This window comes from Carlito syrichta, unplaced genomic scaffold (assembly GCF_000164805.1).
Source record: "Carlito syrichta isolate Samal-C Ts95f unplaced genomic scaffold, Tarsius_syrichta-2.0.1 Scaffold301892, whole genome shotgun sequence".
Taxonomy (NCBI): Eukaryota; Metazoa; Chordata; class Mammalia; order Primates; family Tarsiidae; genus Carlito; species Carlito syrichta.
Genome location: NW_007245988.1, coordinates 279,340 through 306,495, shown reverse-complemented (window position 1 = coordinate 306,495; position 27,156 = coordinate 279,340). Strand labels below are relative to the sequence as shown.

The following is a 27,156-nucleotide window of genomic DNA, read 5'->3' as shown; positions in this document are numbered from 1 at the left end:
CATGGTAGCAAGCGCCTGAGGTTCCAGCTACTTTGCAGGCTGAGGTGGAAGGATCACTGGAGTTCAGCAGGTCGATAATAGGGTAGCCGCGAGTGTGCCACTGCACTCCAGCCTGGGTGATTGAGTGAGACTTCAACTCAAAAAAAAAAAAAAATTGGAAGAAATTAAAGGTCATGAACATTAAATTTTCCAAGGTCACAGACTCAGTGAGTAGAAAAGCAGAAGATTAAACTCAGAGTGTCTATAACCTTCCCTTTATACCATGGCACCCCCGGGATGGAGAGAACTTTGCATAAGCTTGAGTCTTACACTTGTTGGAAAGTGTAGCTGCGGTGGTAGTGTTCAACACAGTGAGTGCATAATGGGGCGGCAGGGAACCTTTGCATATTGCAGTTATGAAGGCATCTCTGGACGTGACAAGGCCCAGCCTCCCACACAGAGCAGCCATAGTTAGTTCAGCTTTTAAAATATTCTCAGTGGCAGCTTCATCTGTGCTGAAAAGATAAAGAAAATCCATACAAAAATATTGTCAAAATATTATCAACCATTTTAATCAATTAACATAATATCTGAAACTTTGAATTATGTAAAGGCAATGTACAACAATACATATATTTGTTATTGAAGAAAATGATCAAAAGCACAAAGATTTAGCTTAAAATATCAAGCATTTTAAAATTAGCAAATTCTACAATTCTAAAGAAAAACATCACCATTGAAAAAAGAATCATCATCATTGCAAAAGTAGCAGCAAGACTTGAAAAAGGTGTTCTATAATTTTAGGGTTGTATTTTCCATTGAAACTCCATGACATTTCGGGTGTGGAAGTCAGGTGTGGACAAGACGGGGAGGGGATGACAGAAAGAGAATAACGTTTTACATGTATAAAAAACTACTATGAGAAAATAATTCTTGGGGCAAACGTAAGTAAACCATTTTAATGTTGTTGCTTCTCGAACTGACTCAGTGTAATATAAAACTCACAAAGACTTAATACCTGGCGTCAAGAAGGAGTGAGAGGGCTGCAAGGAGGCCACACCAGCAGGCGTTCACCATTTCTTCCCAAACAGCTCTACTAACTTCAAGGAAGAAAAGCATACAATAATGATCATTACAGGTGTCACCCTGTTTATCAGTATGTCAAATGTTAAACTCTCCCTGGCCATCTGACACTATGTCAACTATTCCATCAACTTCATTATTAAATATGAACGCTCAGTATTTAAACTATATCTGAATACATGAAAACTTACCCAGCTGATACCTTTTTTGAAAAACCTATTCTTCATCAGGCCAAATGTTTACTTGTATGGCCAGCAGCTAGGAGTGAGGATGGGCACAGAGTAACAAGTTGACTCAGCCAGGAGACTGGTTACAAATGTTGGGAATGAACCGAATAAGTAAATACACCAAGATAAATGGGAACAGGTTACTCACTGTTGGAGAACGGAATCAGAGATATGAAAAGTTGAAAATAAACCTTGTGGTATCAAACTGATATTGGAGAAACAGTCTGTATTGAAGTGGTATTCAATAAAGAGAAACAGATAATTGTAAAATGTAGAGCAGTTTGAGAATGTGTGTGCGTGTGTGTGTGTGTGTGCGTGTGTGTGTGTGTGTGTGTGTGTGTGTTTCCCATGCAGGTAGCAAGAAATATACCTTGCATCCATGTGTTAGTTTCAATACTATTCACCGTTAGTTCAATACTATTCACCTAGGTGCCTTGGAAAAACGAATGGCACCTAGGAAGGACAAGAAAAATCCAAGACCAGCTTGGAACATCTTGTTTTATCAAATATCAAGGAAGTGTTCAGAGATGTCAAAAGGACATGGGACATGTCAAAAGGACACAGGGACCAGCTTGAAAGGGGTCCCACTAGCCATGTTGGGGATAATCTGATCATCAAACCAAATAATAATGCTCAACAACTGTAATCCTTTGAATAAAATAGGAATTTGTGAATCTGTATGAAATGAATAAATTTTTTAAAATAGAAAAAAGTAGGGAGAAAGAAAAGCACTCTTTTTTAGTAGAGGTCTGAAAGTATTTCTCCACAAAAATTAATAATTAACTTTACACTGAAGAAACCAGGCTGACATTGTATTAACCAAATGATGAAAGTGAGTATTTCTAATGAGACAAATTGATAACATATGCTTTCTAATGTGTTAATACAATAAATATAGCATAGCAATATTTCTGGGCTAGTCTTGTAAAAAATGAATAAATTGAATTTAATTATGGAAGAATATAAAACAAACGCAGATTAACTCACCTGTACTCTTCAAAAATGTCAAGGTCATATAAAGTAAGGAAAAACTAAGTAAAGGTTCCAGGTTGAGGGAAAGTATAGACATGAGCAACTAAATTCAACACATGATTCTACACAATAAAGGACATCACTGGGGCAACTGGCCACATTTGAATGAGATCTGGAATTAGGTGACAATATTAGATTGATGTTACATTTCTGATGGTGACAGTACTGTGGTACATAGGGAACTGACTTTATTTTGAAAAACACATACTGAAGTGTTAAGGGGCTATGGGGTATCATGTCTGCAACTTATTATCCAACAGATCAGAAAGAAGTATAGTCACATATATACAAGGGTGAACCCCCCAAAACTCGGAATTTATTTATTAAAAATTGTGTATTTATTCTTATATGTTTAAACTTCAGTCACCTTCAAAGTACTCTGTTTGAGGTAATACATCTATCGAGACACTTCTTCCACTGATCAAAATACTTTTTAAACTCATATATTTTGATACCTCTTAGTGCTTCTGTTGTTTTGTGTTTCACCTCTTCCACAAAGCTAAATGCTTCCCCTTGAAGACTCTTTATATCCAGGGAATAAAAAACTCACCCAAAGTAAAATCAGGTGAATAGAGTAGGGCACAAGGGTCATGCCATTGCTGGTCAAAAACTGCTGAGCACTCAGTGCTGGTGTGCTCATAAATCCCCCAGCATGAGATGGGCAAATGCGGTGAAAGAATCTCTAGGAAAAAAGTCACTGAAGCGCAATGCAGCCTCTTACAACAACACTTAGCTGGTACACTGATGTTGATGGGATCCTCGAATACCTATCCAGCGCGTGAAACTTGCACTGGGGCCCACCCTCCAAAACAACCCCAAGATAATTCCGCTTCTTTTGGGGGGCGAGTTATCCATATAAACAGAGAAAGTGGTCAGGTAAATGTGGTAATAAAGTGTTAGCAATTGAGAAGTCAGGGGAAGAATATACAAGAACTCTACTATTCTTGCAAATTCTGTTAATTTCTAATTATTTCAAAGCAAAAATTAAAAATACAGAATCACAGTATCATACCAATTTCTTTATCCATTTGGTCTGATGTTGACTGTAAATCTTGCTGTTCTGATGATTGTGTTGGTGAAGAAGTTTCTTCAGTGGTTATTTGACATTCTGTTTCAACCTCTCCTAACTCTTCTTCAATCATACTAGTGATTCCACGAACAAGGTCTAGCAAACAATGGAATGCCACAGACATGGCATAACCTTCTGGTATAGTTGGGGGCTCAACTTTGTCCAACATCTCTAGGCTAAAATTATGAAAAAAAATCAGAATACTAATAAAAAGTCACAATAATAAAAATATAAACAACTATTTCCACAATTTGTAGACTATAGATATTAAGATTAACAGAATAGAAAAAATGAAAAGACATTTCTTAGTTTGATTGGAAGGAGAGATCTCTGGATGCTGTTCTACAAACCTGATTAGAAAAATTAAGCCACTGCCATATACTAATTATTTTAGTAACTTATTTATTGTTTCTCCCCCCAGTTGTGCCAATATTTTCATTAACTATTAGATGTTAGAAAAATAAAGATTTACATACAAAATATAGTAAGACTTAAACAGATAATAAAGTTCCAACTTAGGTGCTCTTCAAATAAGGTGATATAAAATAAAATCAATCCTATAAAGAAGAAGATGCTTCCACACTGAAGAAAAATATAACTGTGAGATACCCAGCTCAACTATCATCCCAGTTATAATCTGCCAACAAGGTGAGAAAAACACTTAGACTATCAGTGTGTCAACTTCAAATTACAGAGGAGTTTCCACCCATAGTTAGGAGAAAACTTTCAGAAAAATAGACAAATATTCTGTTTTAAATCAAGGTAAATAGAAAATTATAATTCTAAATCCCTTAAAATTTACACCTGCCAAAATAATTTCATGAAGATAGAATAATTCAATGGAGAAAAAACTCATGGTTCTGGGACAACTGGATAGTCACATGCAAAAAGTGATGCTGGACGCCTATCTCACATCATATATAAAATTGATTCAAAATCAATTAATGATTTAAACATAAGAGCTAAAACTATAAAACTCTTAGAAGAAAACATAGGTAAAAATCCTGATAACCTCGAATTAAGCAATGGTTTGCTAGATATGATGCCAAAAAGCACAAATTACAGAGGGGGAAAAATAAATTCGATTCATCAAAATTAAGAACTATTGTGCTTCAGAGGGCAGTAATAAAAAAATGAAAAGATAAGCCAAAAAATGGGAGAACAATTTGCAAATCACGTTTGATAAGGAGCAGCATCCAGAATATACAACTAAGTAATAAAAGGACAACCCAATTAAAAGAGAGCAAAGGATCTTATCAGACATTTCCCTCAAGATGACATGAATGGCTAATAAGCATATGAAAAGATGCCCAACGTCATCATTCATTAGGGAAATGCAAATCAAAACACAATAAAATACTACTTCAAACTCACTACAATAAAAATGATGACAAATGAGGAAGTGGAAAAATTTGAACCCTCATACATTATTAGTGGAAATGTAAATGGTGCATTTGTTTGGGAAACCAGTTTGGCAGTGCCTCAAAAAGTTAAACATAGTGACCATATGATCCAGTAGATTCCACTACTTGATGTGTACCCAAGAGAAATGAAAACACATGTTTACACAAAAGCTTGTAGACAAATGCACATAGCAGCATTATTTACAATAACCAAAATGTGGAAACAAATCAAATGCACAACAATTGATGAAGAGATCAAGAAAATATGGCATATCCACATGCTGGAATATTATTCGACCATGTAAAGTAGTAAAGTACCAACACATGCTACAACATACGGTGTGTGGTTCTCCAAGGCTAACTGACCTAGGAAAGACTAAACCTATGAACTTTAGGACTAGAAATCTGATTCTTTCACAGCTTGATTCTATTATACCCAAGTCATAACCTTTTGTACCAAAGCAAAGCCTATAAGAGACTGGGTAACTGTAACATCTGAGCATAACAATAAATTTTAGTTAAAATATTCGAGTCCTCTATGACTCCAAGAGCATATTTTAAAATTTTAGAAAAAATAAAGCAGCATGGTAAAATAGCACTTTGATGATGTAATGCAAACTGACATAACATTGAAATTTATAATCCAAACTAGTCAGGGATTCTGTTTTGCTTTTTTTTCCCTAGAGACAGGGTCTTATTTTATTGCCCAGGCAGGACTTGGGCTCCTGGGCTCCAGCGATTCTTCCACTGCAGCCTCCAAAGTTTGTTTCATATTCTAAGTCTTGATTTACTGTGACCAAAAATATTGTTTTAATTATACATGCCATTTACTCAAAAATATATCTTTAACTGCCTTATAGTAACTGTAGCAATGTTAAATCCATGAAGCACTGATTGCTTTATTGCTTTAAGCACTGTATTTCACTAAGACTTAAAAAAAATTGGTAATGCATTGCTGAGTATGCATTTGTTAGACTGAAATGGCTAAGGACAAACAATTCAAAGATAACAATGAAGAATCCATCAGATACTTTTAATTAGTCCAAAACTAAAATTTTAACATGTTAAACCATACCAATGTGATTAGTTAAATACTTAAAATAACTTTTCTCACATACAAAATCCCAAAAGTTAGAGATATTACTACTCTCATATTATAGATGAGATAAATGAAGCCAAAAAAAAAAAAAAAAAAATTAACTCATTTGCTGAAAGTAAGTCAGTTAATATTAAAAGACTTAAGTCCAAGGGGTCTGAAAACAAGTCATATACTTAAATCAAAAATCTGTATAGGACAGCAGAATAGATCCTTAGGTAAGAAGTCACATCTTGTTTTATAATGCTGTTAACAGTCTATAAATAGCACAAAAGAAAACAAAACCCAGTACTGGATAAAATTTTCAAAATATTTTTAAAAATGAGCTCTAAAATGCATTAGAAATACTGGGTCTAATATTTAAAAGATAACACAGAGAGAAGCACTTTAGGATTAAATACCATCCTCAACAATATCATTCCTTGTAAAATAATGCCACTGCTACTTACTATGTGGCTTTTGCACTGCCTTGGACTGTTATAGTCAGAATAGGTATCCAAGTTCCTCTATATTCAAATGCTGGTAGCAAAGTAACACCTCCGCCAATCCCCACCATTCCTGAGTTGGCTGGTGCTGAGACTGAACCGCCTGAATTAGCGTTTCCTGATAAAGGAAAAAAGCAAAGGTATCAATTTGTTACTCAGTTACAAACCAACCATATTCAAATACCTGACCAATCTTCAAAAAAATTTTCTGTACTATCAGAATAGGTAATACACAAATAAATGAATTTATCAATACTATTATGTCTATTAGAGAGTCTCTGTTTCTCCAAAAAACCGTTACTTTTTTTCAGAAAATAAAAGCTACTAGAGTAAGTAAAAATACTGATGGTTTTTTTTTTTTAGTATGCCTTTCATCATATCATTTTTAGAGGTGAGAATGAAGAATTAAAAACTCATCATTCAGGCTGGGCACAATGGTTCATGCCTATAATCTCAGCAATTTGGGAGGCTAAGGCTGGAGAATTGCCTGGGACCAGGAGTTCCAGATCAGCCTGGACAACATAATGAGACCTTGCCTCTACAAAAAATTTTTAAAAATTACCTGGGCATGGTGGTTACACACCTGCAGTCCCAGCTACTTGGGAGGCTAAGGCAGAAGGATCACCTGAGCCCAGAAGGATAAGGCTGTGGTGAGCCATAATCATGCCACTACACTCCACCCTGGGTGACAAAGTGAAACTCCAACATAAAAAAAAAAAAACCCACAAAAACCAAACCACCAATTAGACAATATCAAGCAGAAAGAAAGAAAATAAAGGGCAACAACAAGCCAAAGAAAGATTTCCTAACAAACTGAAACCATGTTAACTAACTCCTTTTGTTAAAAGATGGACTCACAGGCTTTCTAAGGTTGTAACCATCTAGGTTTTTTAAAGAGAGGCATCAGATGAAGATTCTCCTAAAATGAAGATTAGCATCTGATCTTGCCTTCTTACATGATTAGAGACACTGAGAGTATACCAGAGAAGAAAACTTACTCTGAAATGAAAGAAATGCAGCTGCTTCAGTGAGGTCAAATTACTAAGAACAAATCGATACTTAGGTAATTTAAGGGTAAGTCAGTATACTTAGGTAATCCAGACTTCACTAGTTTTCTATAAACCTTCCTCTCAGAATAGTGAATATTGTAAATTACAGTAGGATGTAAGAAGCAATATGAGGAAGATGCCTTTACCAGGTTGGTTGCTTGCAGCAGGATTTCCTGTAGGAGGGACAAGAAACAAGGACTGGATGAAAGAGCCCAGGGCATTCACGATATCACGGAAGACCTTGGTAGAATGCTGCTTCATATCATAGGACTGGCAAAATGACCTGCAAAATAATTTAAAATGTTTCTGGGAAAAACAGTTCAATGGATTAAAGTGTCTTAACTTTTTAAATAGTAAGAGATATTCCTAGTTATAATAGTTTCAATGCTATACTCAGAAATTCTTCATTAGACCTAAGTGATTGTACTAATTTAAGACAAAGGCTCAGACTGAGGTCATGGTTCTAGTAAAAAAAATAAATTATCTTGGTCATATGAACTCAGTAAATTCTTATTCGCGTCAATCACTGGCATGTTTTGCCTGCTTTCCAGTTCTTTCCCGTATCTACACCCATGCCCCTCCATATATACACTATTTTCTTTGTTTAGAAATCATTGATATTTGAGAATACTTAAACTCTTGCTACTAGTGCGTTAACCTACCACAGATTAATAAACACTAACCTAACCATTTAACAAAACATTGCTGAGGTTTTACCTTAACAGCTGAGGCTGCACACACAGTCTGTGTATTGATTCCACTGCAACAGCTCGTAGCCACTGTGGTTTATCTGCATCCAGAAATTTCACCAAAAGTGACAGAAATATCTCACATTCAGTTACCTAAAAAGTACATAGTTTTTAAAAATAATTTTTTCATCAAAGAGAAGAATTATAAATCGTATTCTTATTCTTAACTTGGTGCCATGGGCAAGCCAACTCAAAAAAAAACACCAAACTTCGAGATTTGAAATTCTGTGGGCTTTGTTTTTTTTTAGTATTCCAATTTTTAGAACTGGAAATAGGTTTTAAAAAACCATTATTATCAGAGACAAAGTAGAGGAATATGCTCCTGAACATGGGAACCGTTATTTATGCTGTCAGTTGACAATCTTGAGAAAATTCTGGCTGAAGCTTGGACTGCCAGCTTTTTAAAATGCAATCTTGTAGTCCATCCTTGCTCTTCTGAGATTTGAATAGAAAGTAACTTCAAATATGTTGTGAAATTTATTAATGGATTTGAAATTCTTAATGAGGAGTGGAAAATAAGGGAAGAGCAGTTATATAAGGGAAAAGTTAACAAGTAAATATAGCCCTGAAAACATCACTGCTAACAGGGTTAATTCTTTATCCTCATTCTTTAGAAAACACAGTGCACCATCATGCCACTTCCATTTCTGCAGTACATGTCTGATGACTGAATGAATTAAAACAAAAAACTAACCGGTTTACTCAAAGGTAAAAATGATTTGTTTCTGCTGCTGATTTAGATGAGGACACAGGAGTACCTGTGGAAGGCAAGAATTAGGCTGATGTGGTGATTATGAGGCCATATTGACTCTTGCTTCCACCCCAGGTGCAGCAGGTTATGGGATGTTTTAGCCGGGGGTGCCTCAAAATGAGTGAGCGGTAATGGGGGCAAGGCACTGTGAAATACGGTAGCCCTCAGGATTTTAGACCAACGTCCTGGCTGTTGGTATTTTCTAATGCCTTTTAGTATCTTTAACTGGATGCTTAAAGATAGGACACTGGCTGGACTCATGCCTGCAATCTCAGCATTTTGGGAGGCTGAGGCGGGAGGAAAGCTTGAGCCCAGGAGTTTGAGACCAGCCTGGGTAACACAGTGAGACCTCACTGGACAACAGCTTTCTCTATTGAATGGCTTCAATATTAGTAAGTCCTTCAAACTGCACAACACCATCTTTAAGGAGTTAAGTGGAACATAAATGTGGCTCATCAGTTAGGTTTTGAGGCAAGAAAATAAAGGCTCTCATAAACATCAACTGTATCTAGCCAAACAGAATAGTAATGTTGGAAAACTTGCCTTGAAAAGTATATAATTTTCTATGAAAGACTGACTACAACACAAATCAATTACTTAATTTATATGGTGGCTGCTAAAATCTTGAGATTTGGGCAAAAAAAGAAAAAAAAAGTCCTGAGGTCTAGAACTTTGTTCTTCCTCTGTTCCTCCTTGCCAAGTTTGAAAGTTTGATGAAAGAACTAGAGTTGAGAGACCCAAATTGTTCTCAAGGGTCTCAATGGAGGGCTCCTACTGTGAATCTGTGAAGTCTTTCCCCCAAGAGGTTGCACTCACGGGGAAACAGGTATTAAGATCAGTTTCTATGGCCTAAGTCCAATTCTTGTGATTCAAAGATACTTCATGAACTCCAATACACACACGTGAAGAATGATGAATGCTTTTGAATTCTGGTAGTCCTTTGGTGCTAGGTAACATTCAAGAGATATATGATGGCTTGAGACAAAGTTATTCCGATGGAAATTCTAATTATAGTATCACATAGATGTCTGGTAAAGAATCATGTTACATCAGACAAATGCTGGAATGGGAGACAGCAAAGAAAATCTGGGAGCATATTCAAATGCAAGAGGCTATCCTTCACTGGCTGGTTAGAGTCAACAACCTTACAGCTAATGGATTTGCTAGATAAATGTCTATGAAGTAGAAAATTAGGTTGGACAAGCCAATTTAGCCTTATTCCCTTTCTAAAAACAGTAGGTCAGGGTAGAAGAGAGAGATGCTAGTCTCTTATAATCGAGTTTCATAGGGAACCTGCCCAAAAAAGATGGTCTGGCTACACATCCTAAGCGATCCAGAGGGCAGAGTAGCACCTACCTCAGATGACAGAAGGGGGAAAGAATATAGTACAGGAGCTGTCCCCATCTGTCTGGGTGACTCGTTCTAACTTCCTCTAGTCACCCTAGGTGCATGAACAAAACTAACCTCTGAAGATTAGTTATCCTCACTCTTGAGCTACCTGACAGAGGAGATAGTTGGTGAATATTAGGGAAGAACACAATTTTCTAAGGCAGTCGTTCCCAAAGTGTGGTCCCTGGGCTCCTTGGGGGTCCCTGACCATTTCAGGAGGTCTGTAAGGTCAAAATTATTTTCATAACAATACTAAATATTATTTGCTATTTCCAATGTATTGACATTTGTATTGATGATGCCAAAGCAATGGTGGATACAACAGCTTAGGCCTTAGCAGAGATCAAGGTAGTAGCACCAAGCTGTGTTAGGGTCACTGTGTTCTTCACTACTATATATTATATTTTTTAAAAATTGATTTCACTTAAGAACCACAATAAACAAAGAAAAAACAGCAAAAAATAAAATACAAATGACCGATTTTATTAAATCTGACCCATAAGTACACGCCTTTTTAATACTGTGTGACCAAATGAGAAGTACACAAGAAGCACTTCTGCTGCCAATCAAAGTACAGCGATGGACTAGAGGAAAAGCACAGCTGTGAGCTGCTCTCGCTGACTCCTGTCCCTACGGAACACATTTTAACTGAAGGACAAATAGCAAATCATGATCATTTACACTTACGTACACCATACAAAGAGTTTCTCTAAACGAAAAAAAGTAGGCCTGTCACTTTAGAGAAAACAACGGACAGCATTTGTTCCCAATAATAAAACTTGAACTTTCAAACAGAAATTAGAATTTTAAAAACTTATGTCTCCCACCGTGAGTTTAGCAGCTTCTCAATAATCCAAGACTTTTCTGATAAATGTGTGACAATATTAACAAATGCAATTTTTGATATTGTATAAAATGATACAATATAAAACATATCTTAAACATTTGTCACAACTAAAATACACAAGGTGACAAAATCACACATGACTAAAAAGATCCATTTGAAGGTGTGAGGTGAATCAATGAATTTTTCCGCAACAGTACAAAAATGTTTCAGACCCAACACCTTTAAGAAAGTGCCACTGGTCCAGTCTGTTGTGGTGGAAAAGAATAGCCAATATTATGTGGAAAATTCATTAATATGATTCTGCATTTCCAACTACATGTCTTTAGGAAGAAGGACTTTTATCATATATTTCAATCCAAAGCACATATCACAACAGAAAGAAGACAGAAAAAGATTTGAAAATCTAGCTGTCTTCTATCGAGAGATTTGGAAAAATGTAAAAGAGTGCTTTTTTCCCTTTGGAAAATATAGTCATTTTTCATAAAAACAAGTTATTAAGTTAACATGTAATAAATCTAGTATTGCCTAAGCTTTAATTATTAATAAAATAATAATGACAGAAATAATACACAAAGGTTAATATATATGGGTATGTATATGTACATATATATTTTTGTTTGTTTGTTTGTTTTTGTTTTTGAGTTGGGGTACTATTCTGTCATCCAAGCGGGAGTAAAGTGACATGATCATGGCTTACCATAGCCTCAATCTCCTGGGCTCAGGTAATCCTTCCATCTCAGCCTCCCAAGTAGATGGGACTACAGGCATGCACCATCATACCTGGCTAATTTTTTTTATTTTTTGTAGCGACGGAGTCTTGCTCGTTGTCCCAGCTGGTCTCGAGTTCCTGGGTTCCAGCTATCTTCCTGCCTCAACCTCCCAAAGTGCTGGGATTATAGGCATGAGCCATTACACCTGACCACAAAAATTCCTAAACATTTTTTAAGGCTAAAAAGGGTTCTACTATTTTCATAGGGCATTCCATGTGATTTACTTATTTTGGGTCCTGGTACTTCCACCTTAGATACCTGGGTGTCACCCCCTCTAGCCATGCTCCTCCTCATCCCCCAGTTGGTTTCGCTCAGCTCATTCAGGGACCAGCAGGAACACGAAAAGCCAAGTGACTGGAACATTGGTGTCCTACCAAGAGGTGGTAGGCAGCTGGGATATCCCCAGCCCCTTCCTAATCTAGAACATTCTGTGCAAGTAGGCAAATGATCTGTTGGGGTGATCTGGATGGCGGCACCCTCCTCTCACTTTTAAAAACAAAAACCAATTCCTCTTGTTAAAAAAAAAAAGAAATAGTAAACAGGCATCCTGAGACTAAACAGTATAAGAATTACTACTCTACTATGTCATCCAGGAAACATTTGCAGTTTAAATAAAGCAAATATGGAGAAATAAGGACGAGACATTCCATATTAACCATACATCTCACCCAACAACTACCAGACATTTAACTTTTACTGTTGGAACAATTAGAATGTCTAAATTTTTCCAAGTGAATAAAGTCAGAAAGTCCCAATATAACTAGTGTAACATTGAGAAGTTAATATCTCATATATATTTGAAGAATTCATCTTTGCAAACATAGTCCTAGAGAGCAGATTCCTAGTACATGTTGAATGAAGTGGCAAGAGTGGGCAGTCTTGCCTTGTTTCTGATTGTAGAGGGAAAGCTTTCAGATTTTCACTATCGTGTGTGAAATTACTTTTCACAGATGGGACTTATTGGGTTGAGGTAGCTTCTATTACTAGGTTATTGAGTGGTTTTAGCATAAAAAGGTGATGAATTTTGTCAAATGTTTTCTGCATCTATTTAGATAACCATGTGGATTCTGTCTTCACTCTGCTACTGTGGTGTATTATACTGATTGATTTTCATATGTTGAAACATCCTTGCATTTCAGGGATAGATCCCACTTGGTCATTGTGTATAATCCTTTTAATGTGTTGTTGAGTTCCATTTCTCTGTATTTTCATGAAAATTTTTACATCAACATTCATCAGGGATATTGATTTGTAGTTTTCTTTTCTTGTAATATCTTTGTCTGGCTTTCAAAGTAATGCTGGCCTCATAAAATGCATCTGAAAGTGTTCTCTCCTTGTCAGTTCTTTGGAATTTGAGGATTGGTGTTAATTCTTCTTTCAATGCTTGGTAAGATTCTCCAGTGAAGTCGTCTAGTCCTGGACTCTTCTTTGTTGGAAGATTTTAGATTATTGATTCACTCTCCTTACTAGCTATAGCTCTGTTTAAATTTTTTATTGTGATTCAGTCTTGGTATGTTGTTTATTGGAATTTATTTATTTATTCTAAGTCACCCAATTTGTTGATATATAATTGTCTCTAGTAGTCTTTTATAATCCTTTCTATTTATTTCTATGGCATCTGTTGTAATGTCGCCTTTTTAGTTATTTGAATATTTTCTCTTTTTAACCCAGCTAAGAGTTTGTCAATTTTGTTAATTTTTTAAAAAACACCTCTTAGTTTCATTGGGTCTATTTTTTCTATTTTGTTTCATTTTTAAAAAATTTTTAAATTTTATTTTTAATTTAAAAAATGTGGGGTACAAATGAGGTTTAGGTACATACATAGTCAATATGTTTCATTTGTTTATGATGTAATCTATATTATTTCCTACCTTCTGTTAACTTTTGGTTTAGTTTGCTTATCTAGTTCCTTGAGGTGTAAATTTATATTATTGATTTCAGATCTTTCTGTTTTTTAATATAGGCATTTATAGTTATAAATTTCCCTCTTAGTACTGTTTTGGCTGCATCACATAAGTTGTGGTATGCTGTGTTTCTGTTTTCATTTGTCTCAAGATGTCATCTAATTTCCCTTGTGATTTTCTCTTTGATCAACTGGTTATTTAACAGTATGTTGTTTAACTTCCACATATTTGTGGCTTTTCTCATTTTCCTTCTACTATTGATTTCTGGTTTCACTCCACTGTGGTCAGACAAGTTACTTGATATGATTTTAATCTTCTTATGTTTCCTAAAACTTGTTTTTTGACCTAACATGTGGTCTCTATCTTGGAAAATATTCCATGTGTACTTGAAAAGAATGTGTATTTTTTTGACGTAGGGTGGAGTACTCTGTATATGTTTTTTAGGTTCAATTGGCCTATAGTATTGTTCAAGTTCCTTGTTTCCATATTAATCTTATATCTGGTTGTCCTACTTATTGAAAATGGAGCATGATTATTATGCTATGTTTTTAAATTAAAGTAAGAATATAAATGCCAAAAAAATTATACAATGTTGAACATGACTTAACACAAAAAAGAAACATATTGTACCATTTTCTCTGAGAAATTTTACTTGATGTTAATGAGTAAACCATTACATTTATTTAATTATGATCAGGAATATCACAACATATTCTACATTCATAAATTTATGGAAAATAGACACAATATTGCATTGGAAGTCAAAAGAATTGATTTCTAATTACAGATTTCACCAATCTTTAATGACTTTGCTTTCATCTGTTAAGACATATAAAGTAGTACAAATGAAAGCAGAATAAGCTAGAGATACTACAATTTTAATTATCCTTCGTTTAAGATATAGCAAATAGCTAAAAAGTTCAATTCCTAAAACTCAGTTCCTATACTGCCTTTAGATAGCAGGCTGTTACTCTCCTTGACACACATTCTAAATACTATATAAATATAAGCAAGATTCAAGAAAGGGCAAAATGAATCTCTAGAATACCCATAGGTACTCAAAAAAATTCTGCTGAACTGATATTAAAAAAAAATACTTCCTAAAAAGAGTATGATGTGCAGTTATATATATAAACACATGTGGATTTTAGCACTTACCAAGAGACTGTAAAACTGCTTAATCAGAACAGATACTACTCTCAGCAAACGCATGCAGATAGGAAAATACGGCTTTTCAACTGGGGCAGGAGAAGATGAAGTACTGGAACCTTGTCTGAACTTTATGTTTGGAGAAAAGAGCTTTATAACAAGAGGACATACTCTTTCCTTGAGAAGGAAGCTAAATTCCTGGTGCTATTTGCAGAGAAAAAAAAAAAGGATTAACTTAGTTTATACTTAATACTTCTAAAATAGTCTCACTAGAAAATAAAACTTCTTAATAACCAGTATTAATAATATAGTTTTATTACGAGTTTATATAATTTATTTTTTTACAGTTTACATATAATTTTGAAATTCATGTTACACTTAGAAGATCTAAGATCAAAATAATAATCAGTATTTCAGAAAATTTTTAAAAGGATGTAAATGAAAACGGAATGTTTAACAATTTTAGAATTGAATATATTACTAGGAACTTTAATTTTAGTTGAATACTGGTAATAAAAAACAAAAAACAAGAAAAAAATTAGATTACAAAAATTCAAGGAAATAAAGAATTTAAAATAGGTAGATGAGAAGAGAAAACTTGATTACTAAAGTATAATCAGTTATATAATTCACTGGTTTCTATTTTGCAAAGAACAATTCCACTCATGCAGAGATTTAATAATTAACTTAAAATTGTGTTCTACTTGGACTGCTTGAACAGAACATGATGAGTTGATAAAACATGCAATGACAAACAAGCATAATTATTTTACAAGTCTCGGGAACCGTGCAAAGACTCTTTAAATTTTACATAGGGTCATGGCATACTATACAGCAAGCCTTCCTTAACCTGCTACATGAGTCAGGAGCAGTCCCACTTTACTGACAACATAAGGCTGTATAAAAATAATCTCAGCTCCAAATTCCAGACGAAAAGATCTTTACTATTACAGCACTTGATCCACCCATTCTTGTAGGCAAGGGAGACAATGGATCACTTAAAAAGCAAGCAAAGCGGGGAAGGAGCTAGATTTGCAGTTAAAAAACCTAAATTATAGCTCAAGATCTGCCAAGAACTGAGGAAGCTTGTGTGAGTCCCTGAATAAATTTTGGACTTGAGTTTTTGGGGTTTTTTTCCCCCTCCATTTAATTTATCTAAAAACACATAGCTATATATACATATGGAAAAATCAATAACTTATTTAGGCTTCTCAATATTGTAAAAAGAGCTCACATATCACTTTTTTTTTCATAGATCCAAAGGCTGGGAAATGCCTGACTAGATAAGTCTCGAGGGATTCTTCTGATGTTAAAATTTCAAAACGCTATGGCACTTGAAAAATTTAAGCTAACACTAAGACTGGGCACAGTGGCTCACGCCTGTAATCTCAGCACTTTGGAAGGCTGAGGCGGGAGTACTGCTAGAGCCCAGGAGTTTGAGACCAGCCTGGGCAACATAGTGAGACATCGCCACTATCAAAAAATTAAAAAATGAACAGAGCGTGTGGTACATGCCTGCAGTCTTAGCTACTTGGGAGTCTGAGGCAGGAGAATCACCTGAGCCCAGGAGTAGGTGGCTACAGTGAGCTATGATTGTGCCACTGCATTCCAGCCTGGGTGACAGAGGGAGACCTTGTTTCTCAAAATATAAAGATAAAGAAAAAGAAAAAAAAGTAAACTAACACTGAATGGTTATATGTCTAAAGTCTGAGGCCATGATTCTTTTTATTTTTTAATGTGAACAAAATACATGTTGCTTTCTTAAAAAATATCTATAAAAAATTAAAGATTGTATTGCAAAATTCTATAAATGGCTTACTTGCAAAAAGACTTGTGGAAAATCATTCAGCACTGACTCAAGTAATTCGAGGCCAAATGTCCGAGTCATTTCTGTCATGCCCACTAGCCAGTAAGGTGCATCAGCATTAACCAACTGACAAAGGTCCTGGGAAAACAAGTCAAACAATTTCACTCACTTGAATTAAATGTGTTTTTCAAAACTCATAGTTCACAAATCTTAAAAAATATACTTCTCTTCTTACATAGTAGTTGTTTTTGCTCCTTTGCTCCTTGCCAATACCAAGCATTGGCAATTCCAATTTTGACAAATTGCATATTGGACAGATTACGTAAACAAACTTTAAAAAAAGCATATAACTATTGACAACACACAGAGCAAGTAGACAGATGATCTAACATTCTTTCAATGCAAAAATAACCTTTTAATTCCAAGAGATAAATTTTCAATACAAATTAATCTTATTTTACCTAAAGTGACCTATTCATGACAAGTATTATAACAATCAGATGCTTATGTATCAAATTATATTATATAAATCAAATGTATTACCTACATTTTCCTTGTTATAGATTTTTCTTTTTTCTGCATGACTAGTCATCCCTAATATGCCTGGTTTTCTAATTTTGGTTTTAATTCATTTTATTTTCTTAAAGTGAATTACCACATTTTAGCATAATTAATTAGCTATACAGCAAATGTAGAAGGTGCTCTTTAATGTTTATATTAGAACTATTTTAATACTTCTGACACACTTTCAAAAATTTCATATTAAAAAAATTAAATCAGACATAAGATTTCCAAATCAAAAATTTGCACAAAACTACATTCTAAATAAAAATTACTTTTATCAACTGAAATACCTGGAAAAGCATATACGCATCTTTAGCACAAGGCTTGAGGGTACTGACACACCTTCTGTTACTATTTCCTTGGACCAGTACTGGCTGTTCTATAATATCTGCAAGCAAAATAAAATGCGTTTTAGGAGTTCATAATGGCCTTTAATGACTCATACATTCTATTTAAAAGGTGTGTTTAAAATAGCTGCTTATATAATTATAAACTTAATTATAATTTCGGAACTATGCCTCCAAAAGGAAAACAAGGGGGATATGTTTTAATATAAAATGTCATAAAAGTCCCTCTGTACTATGTTACATTAACTGCAATAAGCTTAGTATCTTTGTCTAGACATTTGATTTTCCCAGTCTCCCACTGAATTTCACATGATCTTTGAAGGTGCCCTTAAATATCAAAAGAACATATAAAAGTTTACCATAGGGTTAATTCCTCTACCATTTCACCACCTTCAAGAGAGTTAACTGCTTGATTTACCACTATTATCATGTCATTACAGGTATTCACTAGTGAAAAGTCAGCTAGAATGCTGTTTCTCAACACAGAATTTTTAAACTGCCAATAAAAAATACAGGACAGGTGTAGTGGCTCACGCCTGTAATCCCAGCACTTTGAGAGGCCAAGGTGGGAGGATTGCTTGAGTCCAGGAGTTCGAGACCAACCTATGCAACATAGTGCGATCTCATCTCTATAAAAACAATCAAAAGATTAGCCAGGTATGGTGGTACACACCAATAGTCCCAGCTACTCAGGAGGCTGAGGTGGGACCGCCTGAGCCCAGGAGGTTGAGGCTTCAGTGAGCTGTGATTGTGCCATCAACCTAAGCAAGAGTGAGACTCCAACTCAAACAGTTTTAAAAAAAAACCAATAATTCTGGGTTGAGACTGTTTTGTATAAATGTTGACTTAATGACTACTTGATAAAAAAAGGGGATTCTAAGTATTTCTTAGAAATACTTATTGGAAAAGTGCTTTATTGGAAAGTGCTAATGGCATGGTAGCCTTTAGAGAGAGAGAGCTAAAATTACAATCCAGGGACTATAGCAAAGTTATGGAGGGATAAGACATTCAAAATGCAGAGCTGCTCTGGTTTTATATTTTAACTAAATAGGGTACATTATAGGATTAACTCCTTAACACTTCAAACTACTAGAATTCCTCCTGCATCCCCTCCCCAAAAAATACAGAAAAAATATACTGAAGTTAGAGGCAATAAAGCAACAGGTAAAGAATTCTAATAAAGCAACAGGTAAAGAATACCTACAACTAAATGAGAAAAAATCTGATGAATGTTTAATTTCAGAAAAAGTGAAGTAATTATTAGAGTAGTACAGTTACTATTACTTAAGAGTATTGCCATTTTTTACCAGTAGAACATCAAATGAAATAAAAAATTGCAATATCAGTCTGTAATTCCGGGCTTTGGGAGGTTGAGGTGAGTGGATTGCCTGAGCCCACAGGTTCGAGACCCGCCTGGGCAACTTGGCAAGACCTCATCCCTACAATTAAAAAAAATAAAAATTTGCCAGGTGTGGCAGAGCGCGCCTGTAGTTCCAGTAACCTGGAAGGCTGAGGCGAAAGGATTGCCGGAGCCCAGCAGGTTGAGGCTGTGGTGGCCACGAGTGTGCCAGTGCACTCCAGTCTGGGGAACAGAGTGAGACTCCAACTCAAAAAAAAAAAAGCAATATCAAGAGTTGAGGGAAAAAAGATAGACTATGTACAGGGAAAAATAGTTTGAATTTTTGCTCCTTGAGTATGTAAAGTATATAGACTTCTCATGACTATAGTGCTTAGCAATGTTTCCAACAGATCATGGGAAATTTACTTTTCATCCAATAAAGATAACAAATGAAAAAACATAATTTATATAGTCAAAAGTTATCAGATTATATAAATTATAACAGAAACAGTGAATATCTGTCAGCTCTCTGAAAAGATATTTTTCGGAGTTTTTAGGAAATGTTTTAAAATCACAAAAAATGTAATGATAACAAAGGTATTTGATAAAATATTAATAGTTAATTATTATATTATGTAAGTATTCTTGATTAACACATGCTATTAGACATAAAAAAAATTCACATGTGGAAGGTTTACTCTTGGAAATGTACCCTAAAGAAATAATTCAAATGGTGGAAAAAATACGTGCAGAAAGACATTCAAAACAGTTCTAAAATATTAAGCACAATATGTCTGTAAGAGACCAGTTAATTAAATTACAGAATAACCACAAAATATAACACAACCATTAAAATTTAAATTATGAAGATGAGAGAATAACATGAAAAATTCATAAAATGTAATGTTTGGCTAAAAAATACATACAATGCAATATTTGATTTAAAATGTTAAATTATCTTTAGTATTAAATATGCCTATATTAGAAATAAATATAGAAAGTAAAGAACCTCCTCCTTAGTGTGATAAAATTGTGAGGAATTTATTTGTTTATTTTTTTTGAGTTGGAGTTTCACTCCGTCGCCCAGACTGGAGTGCAGTGGCCGCTCCCAGCCACCGCAGCCTCGACCCACTGGGCTCTGGCGATCCTTCCACCTCAGCCTTCTGAGTAGCCGGAATTACAGGCACGCACCACCATGCTTGGCTGATTTTTGATTGATTGTAGAGATGAGGTCTCGCTGCCCAGGCGGGTCTCGAACCCGCGGGCTCAGGCCATCCACTCACCTCAGCCTCCCAAAGGCGCGGGATGACAGGCTGAGCCACCGAGAGAATTTATTTTTAAATTGCCATTATATTGATATATTGTTAAAATAAACATTCTTTTTAACGTATTCTAATATTTAGAAATCCCAGGTTCTCAGGGCAAAGGCGGAAAGCCAATAAAAATGGAAACTGTGCACGTAATAACCATCCGCCATCCAAGTGAAACAGCCTTTATCACTTTACCTTTGTGTCGTTCATCTTCAGCAACCATCCTCTCAAAAACAACAGTAACAACTTGTCGCACGGTAGCAGCAGCTGTATTATTCGTAATATTATCTTTTGTGAAGTGTAGTCGAAAACAAAGAACAATTGCCTAAAGAAAAAAATTTCATTTAGTGTGAAATAAGATTGAAGAGCAGGTCCATTATCTTTGTCCGAGGTAACCACAAATTGAGTAATTTCTATTCAGTTGCTTCAATCACAGATCTTAGAAGGTCCACTATCTTATACAACAAAGCTATAAAAATCCTTAGCATTTGAAATTTGAAATAATTCAAACTCAATAAAAATATAGCCATGAAGTTAGTTAAAATGTGGTTCTTTTTAACATGTAATGTCTTGTGCTCTTCTTTCTCCAGAATTACTTGCTTTGTAAATAGCAAGTACTCAAAATTTGCTATATCACTAAATCATCTGAAGAAACACTATGTAAATTTGCTAATATTCTAACTATATAAAATTACAATGTTTTTAAAAGGAGTTTTTTTTTAATCAACTTATTAAGGTGTAATTTATATATAAAAAATTATATCCCTTTAAAGTATATATTTTGATGAGTTCTGACATATATACAGGCCATGAAACTATAGCTACAATCAAGATACTATCACCCCAAAAGTTTCCTTGGGCTCCTTTACCATCCATCTCTTCCTCCACCCTTGGCCCAGGCCAACTACCCATTCACTTTTTCACTGAAGATATGGTCTATAATTTTATATGAACAGATTAATTCAGTGTGTGGTCTTTTGCACCTGGCTTCTTTCACTTAGAATAATATTTGTAAAATTCATCCACTCATTCACATTGTTCTGTGTATCAGTAGCAACTACCTTTTTATTACTGAGTAGTATTCCATGATAGGAGTATACCCCTCATCAGCTGATGGACACTTGGGTAGTTTCCAGTTTGAGGCTACTGTAAAAAGAAGCTGCTATGAACATTCACAAACAAGTCGCGGTAAGGACATATGTTTTCATGTATGTTGGGTAGATACCTAGGAGTGAAATAGCTGGATCACATGGTAAGAATGGGTTTAATTTTTTAAATAACTGCCAGTTTACCAAAGTGTTTTTTACAATTTTACATTCCTGCCAGCAGTATGTATGGGTTCAGAACTATCCCACAATCTCAAAAAGACTTGTTATAATTAATCTTTTTTCATTTTAACTATTCTAATGGACTATAATGACATCTCCTTGTGGTTTTAATTCATATTTCCCTGATAAGCAATAATGTGAATATCTCATATTGTGAAGTGTCTGCTGAAATCATTTGTGCATTTTCTATTGGGTTGTGTTATGAATGAATTTTAAGATTTAAGAGTTCACTAAATAGTCTAAATACAAGTCCCTTGTAACATATTTGTGAGTATTTTCCCCCATTCTGTGACTTCTTTTCTGATCCAAAAATAGAGGATTTCATGCCCTAATAAATCTTTGCCTACCCCAATATCACAAAGATGTTCTCTTATGTATTCTTCTAGAAGTTTTACAGTTTTAAAAGTCTTTTTTAGAGAAAAACACAATGATAGTTTAGATTCTCTGCCAATCACCTATATTACATTACAAACTTTAAAGGAAACAAGGCTTTGATACCACTATTACTCTTTATATTCAACATAAAGGAAAGGTACACTAAATAGTTCTAGAAGGCTTCATATTACTCAAATTTGTATTATTTCTTCATATTTCATTTTTTCATCTCCAAGTATTTCATTTCCAAATTAATTAACATGCTAAAATAAATCCTGTAGTCAGTTCTTATTTATTTAGTATGCCAAATAATAACCTTTTATAAAATTTTAAATACATGTATCAGAACAATAATTTAGGTAGTTAGAAAGCAAGAGGAACTATATATAACAAAAGAATAAGTCAGGCTCGGTGCCTCATCCTGTAGTCCCGTGCCTTTGGGAGGCTGAGGTGAGTGAATTGCCTGAGCCCGCAGGTTCGAGACCCGCCTGGGCAACTTGGCGATACCTCATCTCTACAATAAATAAAAAAATTAGCCAGGCGTGGTAGCGCACGCCTGTAGTTCCAGCTACTCGGAAGGCTGAGGCGGAAGGATCGCCGGAGCCCAGCAGGTCAAGGCTGCGGTGGCCGGGAACGGCCACTGCACTCCAGTCTGGGCGACAGAGTGAGACTCTAACTCAAAAAAAAAAAAAAAAAAAGTATATATAAAAATGCAAGCCGGGCTCGGTGGCGCAGCCTGTAATCCCGCGCCTTTAGGAGGCTGAGGTGAATGGATTGCCTGTGCCCGCGGGTTCAAGACCCGCCTGGGCAGTGAGACCTCATCTCTACAATATATCAAAAAATCAGCCGGGCGCGGTAGCGCGCGCCTATAATTCCGGCTACTCGGAAGGCTGAGGTGGAAGGATCGCCGGAGCCCAGCGGGTCGAGGCTGTGGTGGCTGGGAGCGGCCGCTGCACTCCAGTCTGGGCGATAGAGTGAGACTCCAACTCAAAAAAAAAGCATAAAACATTTTATATAACTGGCATAAGCTTACTCTTTGCAATTAAGTAAAATCTCATTATGGCCTACGAACATCCCTTGAGATAGTATACATTAAATCCCCTACATACAAATGAATTCCATTCTGAGAGCATGTTCGTAAGTCCAATTTGTTCGTAAATCCAACAAAGTTAGCCTAGGTACCCAACCAGCACAATCAGCTATCTAGTACTGTACTATAATAGGTTTATAATACTTTTCACACAAATAATACATAAAAAACAAACAAAAAATAAACATTTTAAATCTTACAGTACAGTACCTTGAAAAGTACAGTAGTACAGTACAGTACAACAGCTGGTATACAGGGGTTGGTATCATAGTCACATCTTTGTAAGTTTACAACTTGAATGTTCATAGGATAGGGGACTTACTGTACACAGTACACACAGATTAAAGTGACACATACTGTCCTTCTCTGTAGGCCTCACATCCTTACAGGAGTTCAAAGTATAATAAGACTATTACTGAAAGTCCATAAAGTTACTAAGACATTAAATCATTAACTTATTGCCCTTTTTATTACTCTATACTTTTTGTTCTTTAGAAACATTTTTTAATAAAAAAAAAAACTTTTAAAAAAGTGAATCAGTCTAGGAACTATGTCCCATGCCTGCAATCCCAGCACTTAGGGAGGTCAAGGTAAGAGGATCACTTGAGCCCAGGAGTTTGAGACCAGGCTAAGCAACATAGCTAGACCCCCATCTTTATGATAAGTAAAAAAATTAGCCAGGTGTGGTGGTGTGTACCTGTAGTTCCAGTTACTTGGGAAGCTGAGGCAGGAGGATCACCTGAGCCCAGGAGAATGAGGCTACATGCCACTATACTCTAGCATGGGCGACAGAGTGAAATGCTGACTCAAAAAAATAAAAGTGAAATAATACAACGGCTGTTATATATTCCAAAGAGAGTGGGAGTGGGGACAAAATGAGAAACAGCTGTCATACTGCAACATTATCTAGAATAAATACCAAAAGGAGACTTTCCTAGCCACCAATGATATAAATTTGAACTGTCTTGTTTCCAAGTCATATACATTTGAAATTAAGGGTAGAAAGAGCTATCACAGGGAATCGAGAGTATCCAAGACAATTTCTCACATTTTTTTCTCTCACTTCCTTACTTCAGTATTCCTACTCTTCTGCCACTTTTCTCTTTTTCCATTTCCTCTTCGTAACTAAGACTGTCAGCAGTACCCAAGGCTTTGCTTAAACAGCCTAACCTGATTTCAACTCTAAACGGGAAAAAGTAAGGTACCAAATGTTAGTCACATGCAGTGTCCATCATCACTACAGTACAGGGAAGTTGCTTCTGGTTCAAAGGGCATCAGGCTTTTCTCTTTCCAGCAGCTTATTCAAATACTGTCTCATAGTGTTTAGGAATTCTGGCAAACAGGTTTCCTACCTTAGAAAGTGCCTCATCGTGAACTACTGTATTGGTTGTTAAAAGAACAAGAACTGTTTGAAGTAGCTTAAGTTCTTCAAGACTATTTTCCATTAGCTGCCAAAGCATGTTAATTATATTTCCAGCTGCAATCTGCAAAATAATTATTTTAATTATTGTCAACAAATAAAACATAGGTGCTTATGTACCTAAATTTAAAAAAAAGATGTACAACTTCATCTAGAGAGGATTTCTTGATCACAGTAACAAAAACCATATTTTTAGATCTGTAGATCCAAACACGTGTCCTAACTTGGGACTTATAATCAATTTATTTTCACTTCAAAAAAGTAAATTTTTTTTTAAAAAAGCAATATCCTATTTGAATATATACAAAACAGCATGCAGTTCTGAAGTAGTCAAAATCAAGCTCACTTCTACAACATGGGTATTTCATTAGAACATGAATTATATGGAATACACAAATTATGAGTCTGCTTCTTATGTATTACCTCATCTACAGTATGTTACAGAAAAAGCAAAATGCAGCCCAAGTTAACAATATATGTATACACTCAATTAACTCTTGACACTGTTTAGGATGCTATACTAAGAGCAAAATAATCTACCATTTCCATTACAGTACATGTTATGGAGAACAAAATTAAGGTAACACCATTAAAATTGAGAGTAAGATGCAGACTCACAGTTATGAGTCTCATTTTATCATCATAAAGTTAGACATAAACAAAACATTTAAGTTAATGAACAACAAATTCTCACTTCAGATAATCTAGGGCACAGAGTCAAGATTTTCCCTCATAGTTTCTAAAAAAATTTATAATTTTTAATAAATAACCACTCAATGATTTTGAAAATCTGCTTCTTGAATTTTTTATCTAATTACTGAACTGTGACCTCTTAGAGTACAAATGACTTGACAAAATGCACTTCATCTTTACTCATTGCTTATGAGTATTTAATGAAAATCTGGCAATATTTTAAAATTAAGCTGCTTTCTCCAAGCACACTGTTATTCATAAAGGGTTTCACATTAAATGTCAGGTACATTTCACTCTCCTCTTATGAAAACTCCTCATTCGACTCTTAGGTGAAGTTCAGATAAAATCTCCGTATTACCTCAGACACGACTTCATGTGACATCAGTCTCTGAATAGCAGCCAAACAGAGCTGAGTGATCTTCGGTTCCTTGGTTCCACAACCCATTAGAAAAGGCTGTACAACCTCCGAGCTGTTCTCTTTCAATGCTTCATTTAGAACACACACAAAATAAATTATTAAATCTAATTTATAATTAGGAATGCATTTTTATATAGTTACAACCAGTAATAAAAACCACTTTATGTGAAATAAACAGCAAAATGAAAATCAAGTGGCAAGAGTTAAAACACTTCAGCCTCTGGATCTACACTCTGCTCCTTGACTATTGCTTGCTACACCTTTCTCCTAACATTTTCCTTTGGTTCTCCTCTGCCCTCTGCTACAAACTTTTAGGACAAAGATTCTCAGAGGTTCTGTTCTGCCTCCTCAGAGAAACACTCTATTTCTCCCTCCACATAGTGCAGGAGGGAAAACATCAACAAGAATTCACACCCTAGAGCAGAGTCATTAAAAACAGTATGCAGGGCAATACCCTTGGGTCCCCTCCCACTGTGGGAGCTTTGCTGTCCTCTCAATAAATCCAGCTTTTAAAAAAAGTATGCATACCACCCCCCACACTTGCCCATGAATATTTAGAAACTCCCTAGAATTTTATTCTATGCCTTGAATTTATACAGCCCTAATTTCTTCCTCAAGAAATAAACACATCTCATTAAAAAAAACATTACTCCTCTTATTACTGAAGTACCTTACTTCAAATTAGTTGAACGCACATACTGTAGTTCCAAACCTTAACTCCTTCTACCAAGCCAGCTCCCTCAGAAGTTTTAAAGTGGCAGCAAAAATGTAAGAAGTCAGAAAATGCACAGACTTAATTATACATAAATAAATTCACAAAAAAATTAAATCAATACCCACTTACTAAAAGCCTACACAAAGATGGATAAGACAGGTTTGTCATCCTCAGGGAATTTGAATAAATAACATAAAATTCCAAGTCAAGAGAGCATTAAACTCATGAGCGATATTTTTTTCAAAGGTTCTAACTCCATCAGATTTTTTAAGGCAAGACATGATAAAGACATATAAATCTGAGCATTTAAATGTTTTTCAAAAGAAATTGAAAGCAATCAGAATCACCATTAAATGTGTAAAACCAGTGTTACCATTAATTTTATCATTTAAATATTCACCTTTCTTCTCCAAAGCTCTCTTTATCGTGTGGTCAGTTAAGATTATAATTTCCTACAGCATGCTCTACAAAGTTCCTCAGTAGTTGACATTAACCACTGATTTAGCATAGCTAAAGATGGCGAATGACAGGTAAAGATTGGCAAAGGGCAGTATTTCCAAAGGGCTCCCTCTCCTTACTCCTTTGTTTTCTTGTGCACAAAGGTTTTGATTCAAACCTAGAAACAAATCTCCATATTGTTGTCTCAAAACACCGATGTAAATGACTTAAAGATGACCATAAAGCTCATCATAACTCCTAATAAAATGGTTAAATATCCTACCATATTCAATCCTGTCAGAGTCACTGAAGTATGAGGTTACCCCTATC

General features: G+C 35.3%; 1 protein-coding gene across 5 annotated transcripts in view; it reads right to left on the bottom strand.

Moving 5' to 3' along the window:
• Positions 1-27,156, bottom strand: part of MON2 (MON2 homolog, regulator of endosome-to-Golgi trafficking) — a 107,834-nt gene that overhangs the window by 54,940 nt on the left and 25,738 nt on the right. For 4 of the 5 annotated variants that reach the window (XM_021711170.1, XM_008055613.2, XM_021711168.1 and 1 more), the window contains 12 exons: positions 25,614-25,741; positions 24,495-24,626; positions 20,545-20,674; positions 17,644-17,741; positions 16,802-16,927; positions 14,992-15,186; positions 8,141-8,265; positions 7,570-7,706; positions 6,339-6,492; positions 3,334-3,566; positions 998-1,079; positions 310-494 (listed from right to left, as the gene is read on the bottom strand). In XM_021711170.1, the coding sequence (XP_021566845.1) occupies positions 310-494; positions 998-1,079; positions 3,334-3,566; positions 6,339-6,492; positions 7,570-7,706; positions 8,141-8,265; positions 14,992-15,186; positions 16,802-16,927; positions 17,644-17,741; positions 20,545-20,674; positions 24,495-24,626; positions 25,614-25,700 (1,684 nt within the window). In that variant the 5' untranslated portion in view covers positions 25,701-25,741. The remainder of the gene's footprint in view (positions 1-309; positions 495-997; positions 1,080-3,333; positions 3,567-6,338; positions 6,493-7,569; positions 7,707-8,140; positions 8,266-14,991; positions 15,187-16,801; positions 16,928-17,643; positions 17,742-20,544; positions 20,675-24,494; positions 24,627-25,613; positions 25,742-27,156) is intronic. The other variant, XM_021711169.1, reaches the window with a different exon arrangement.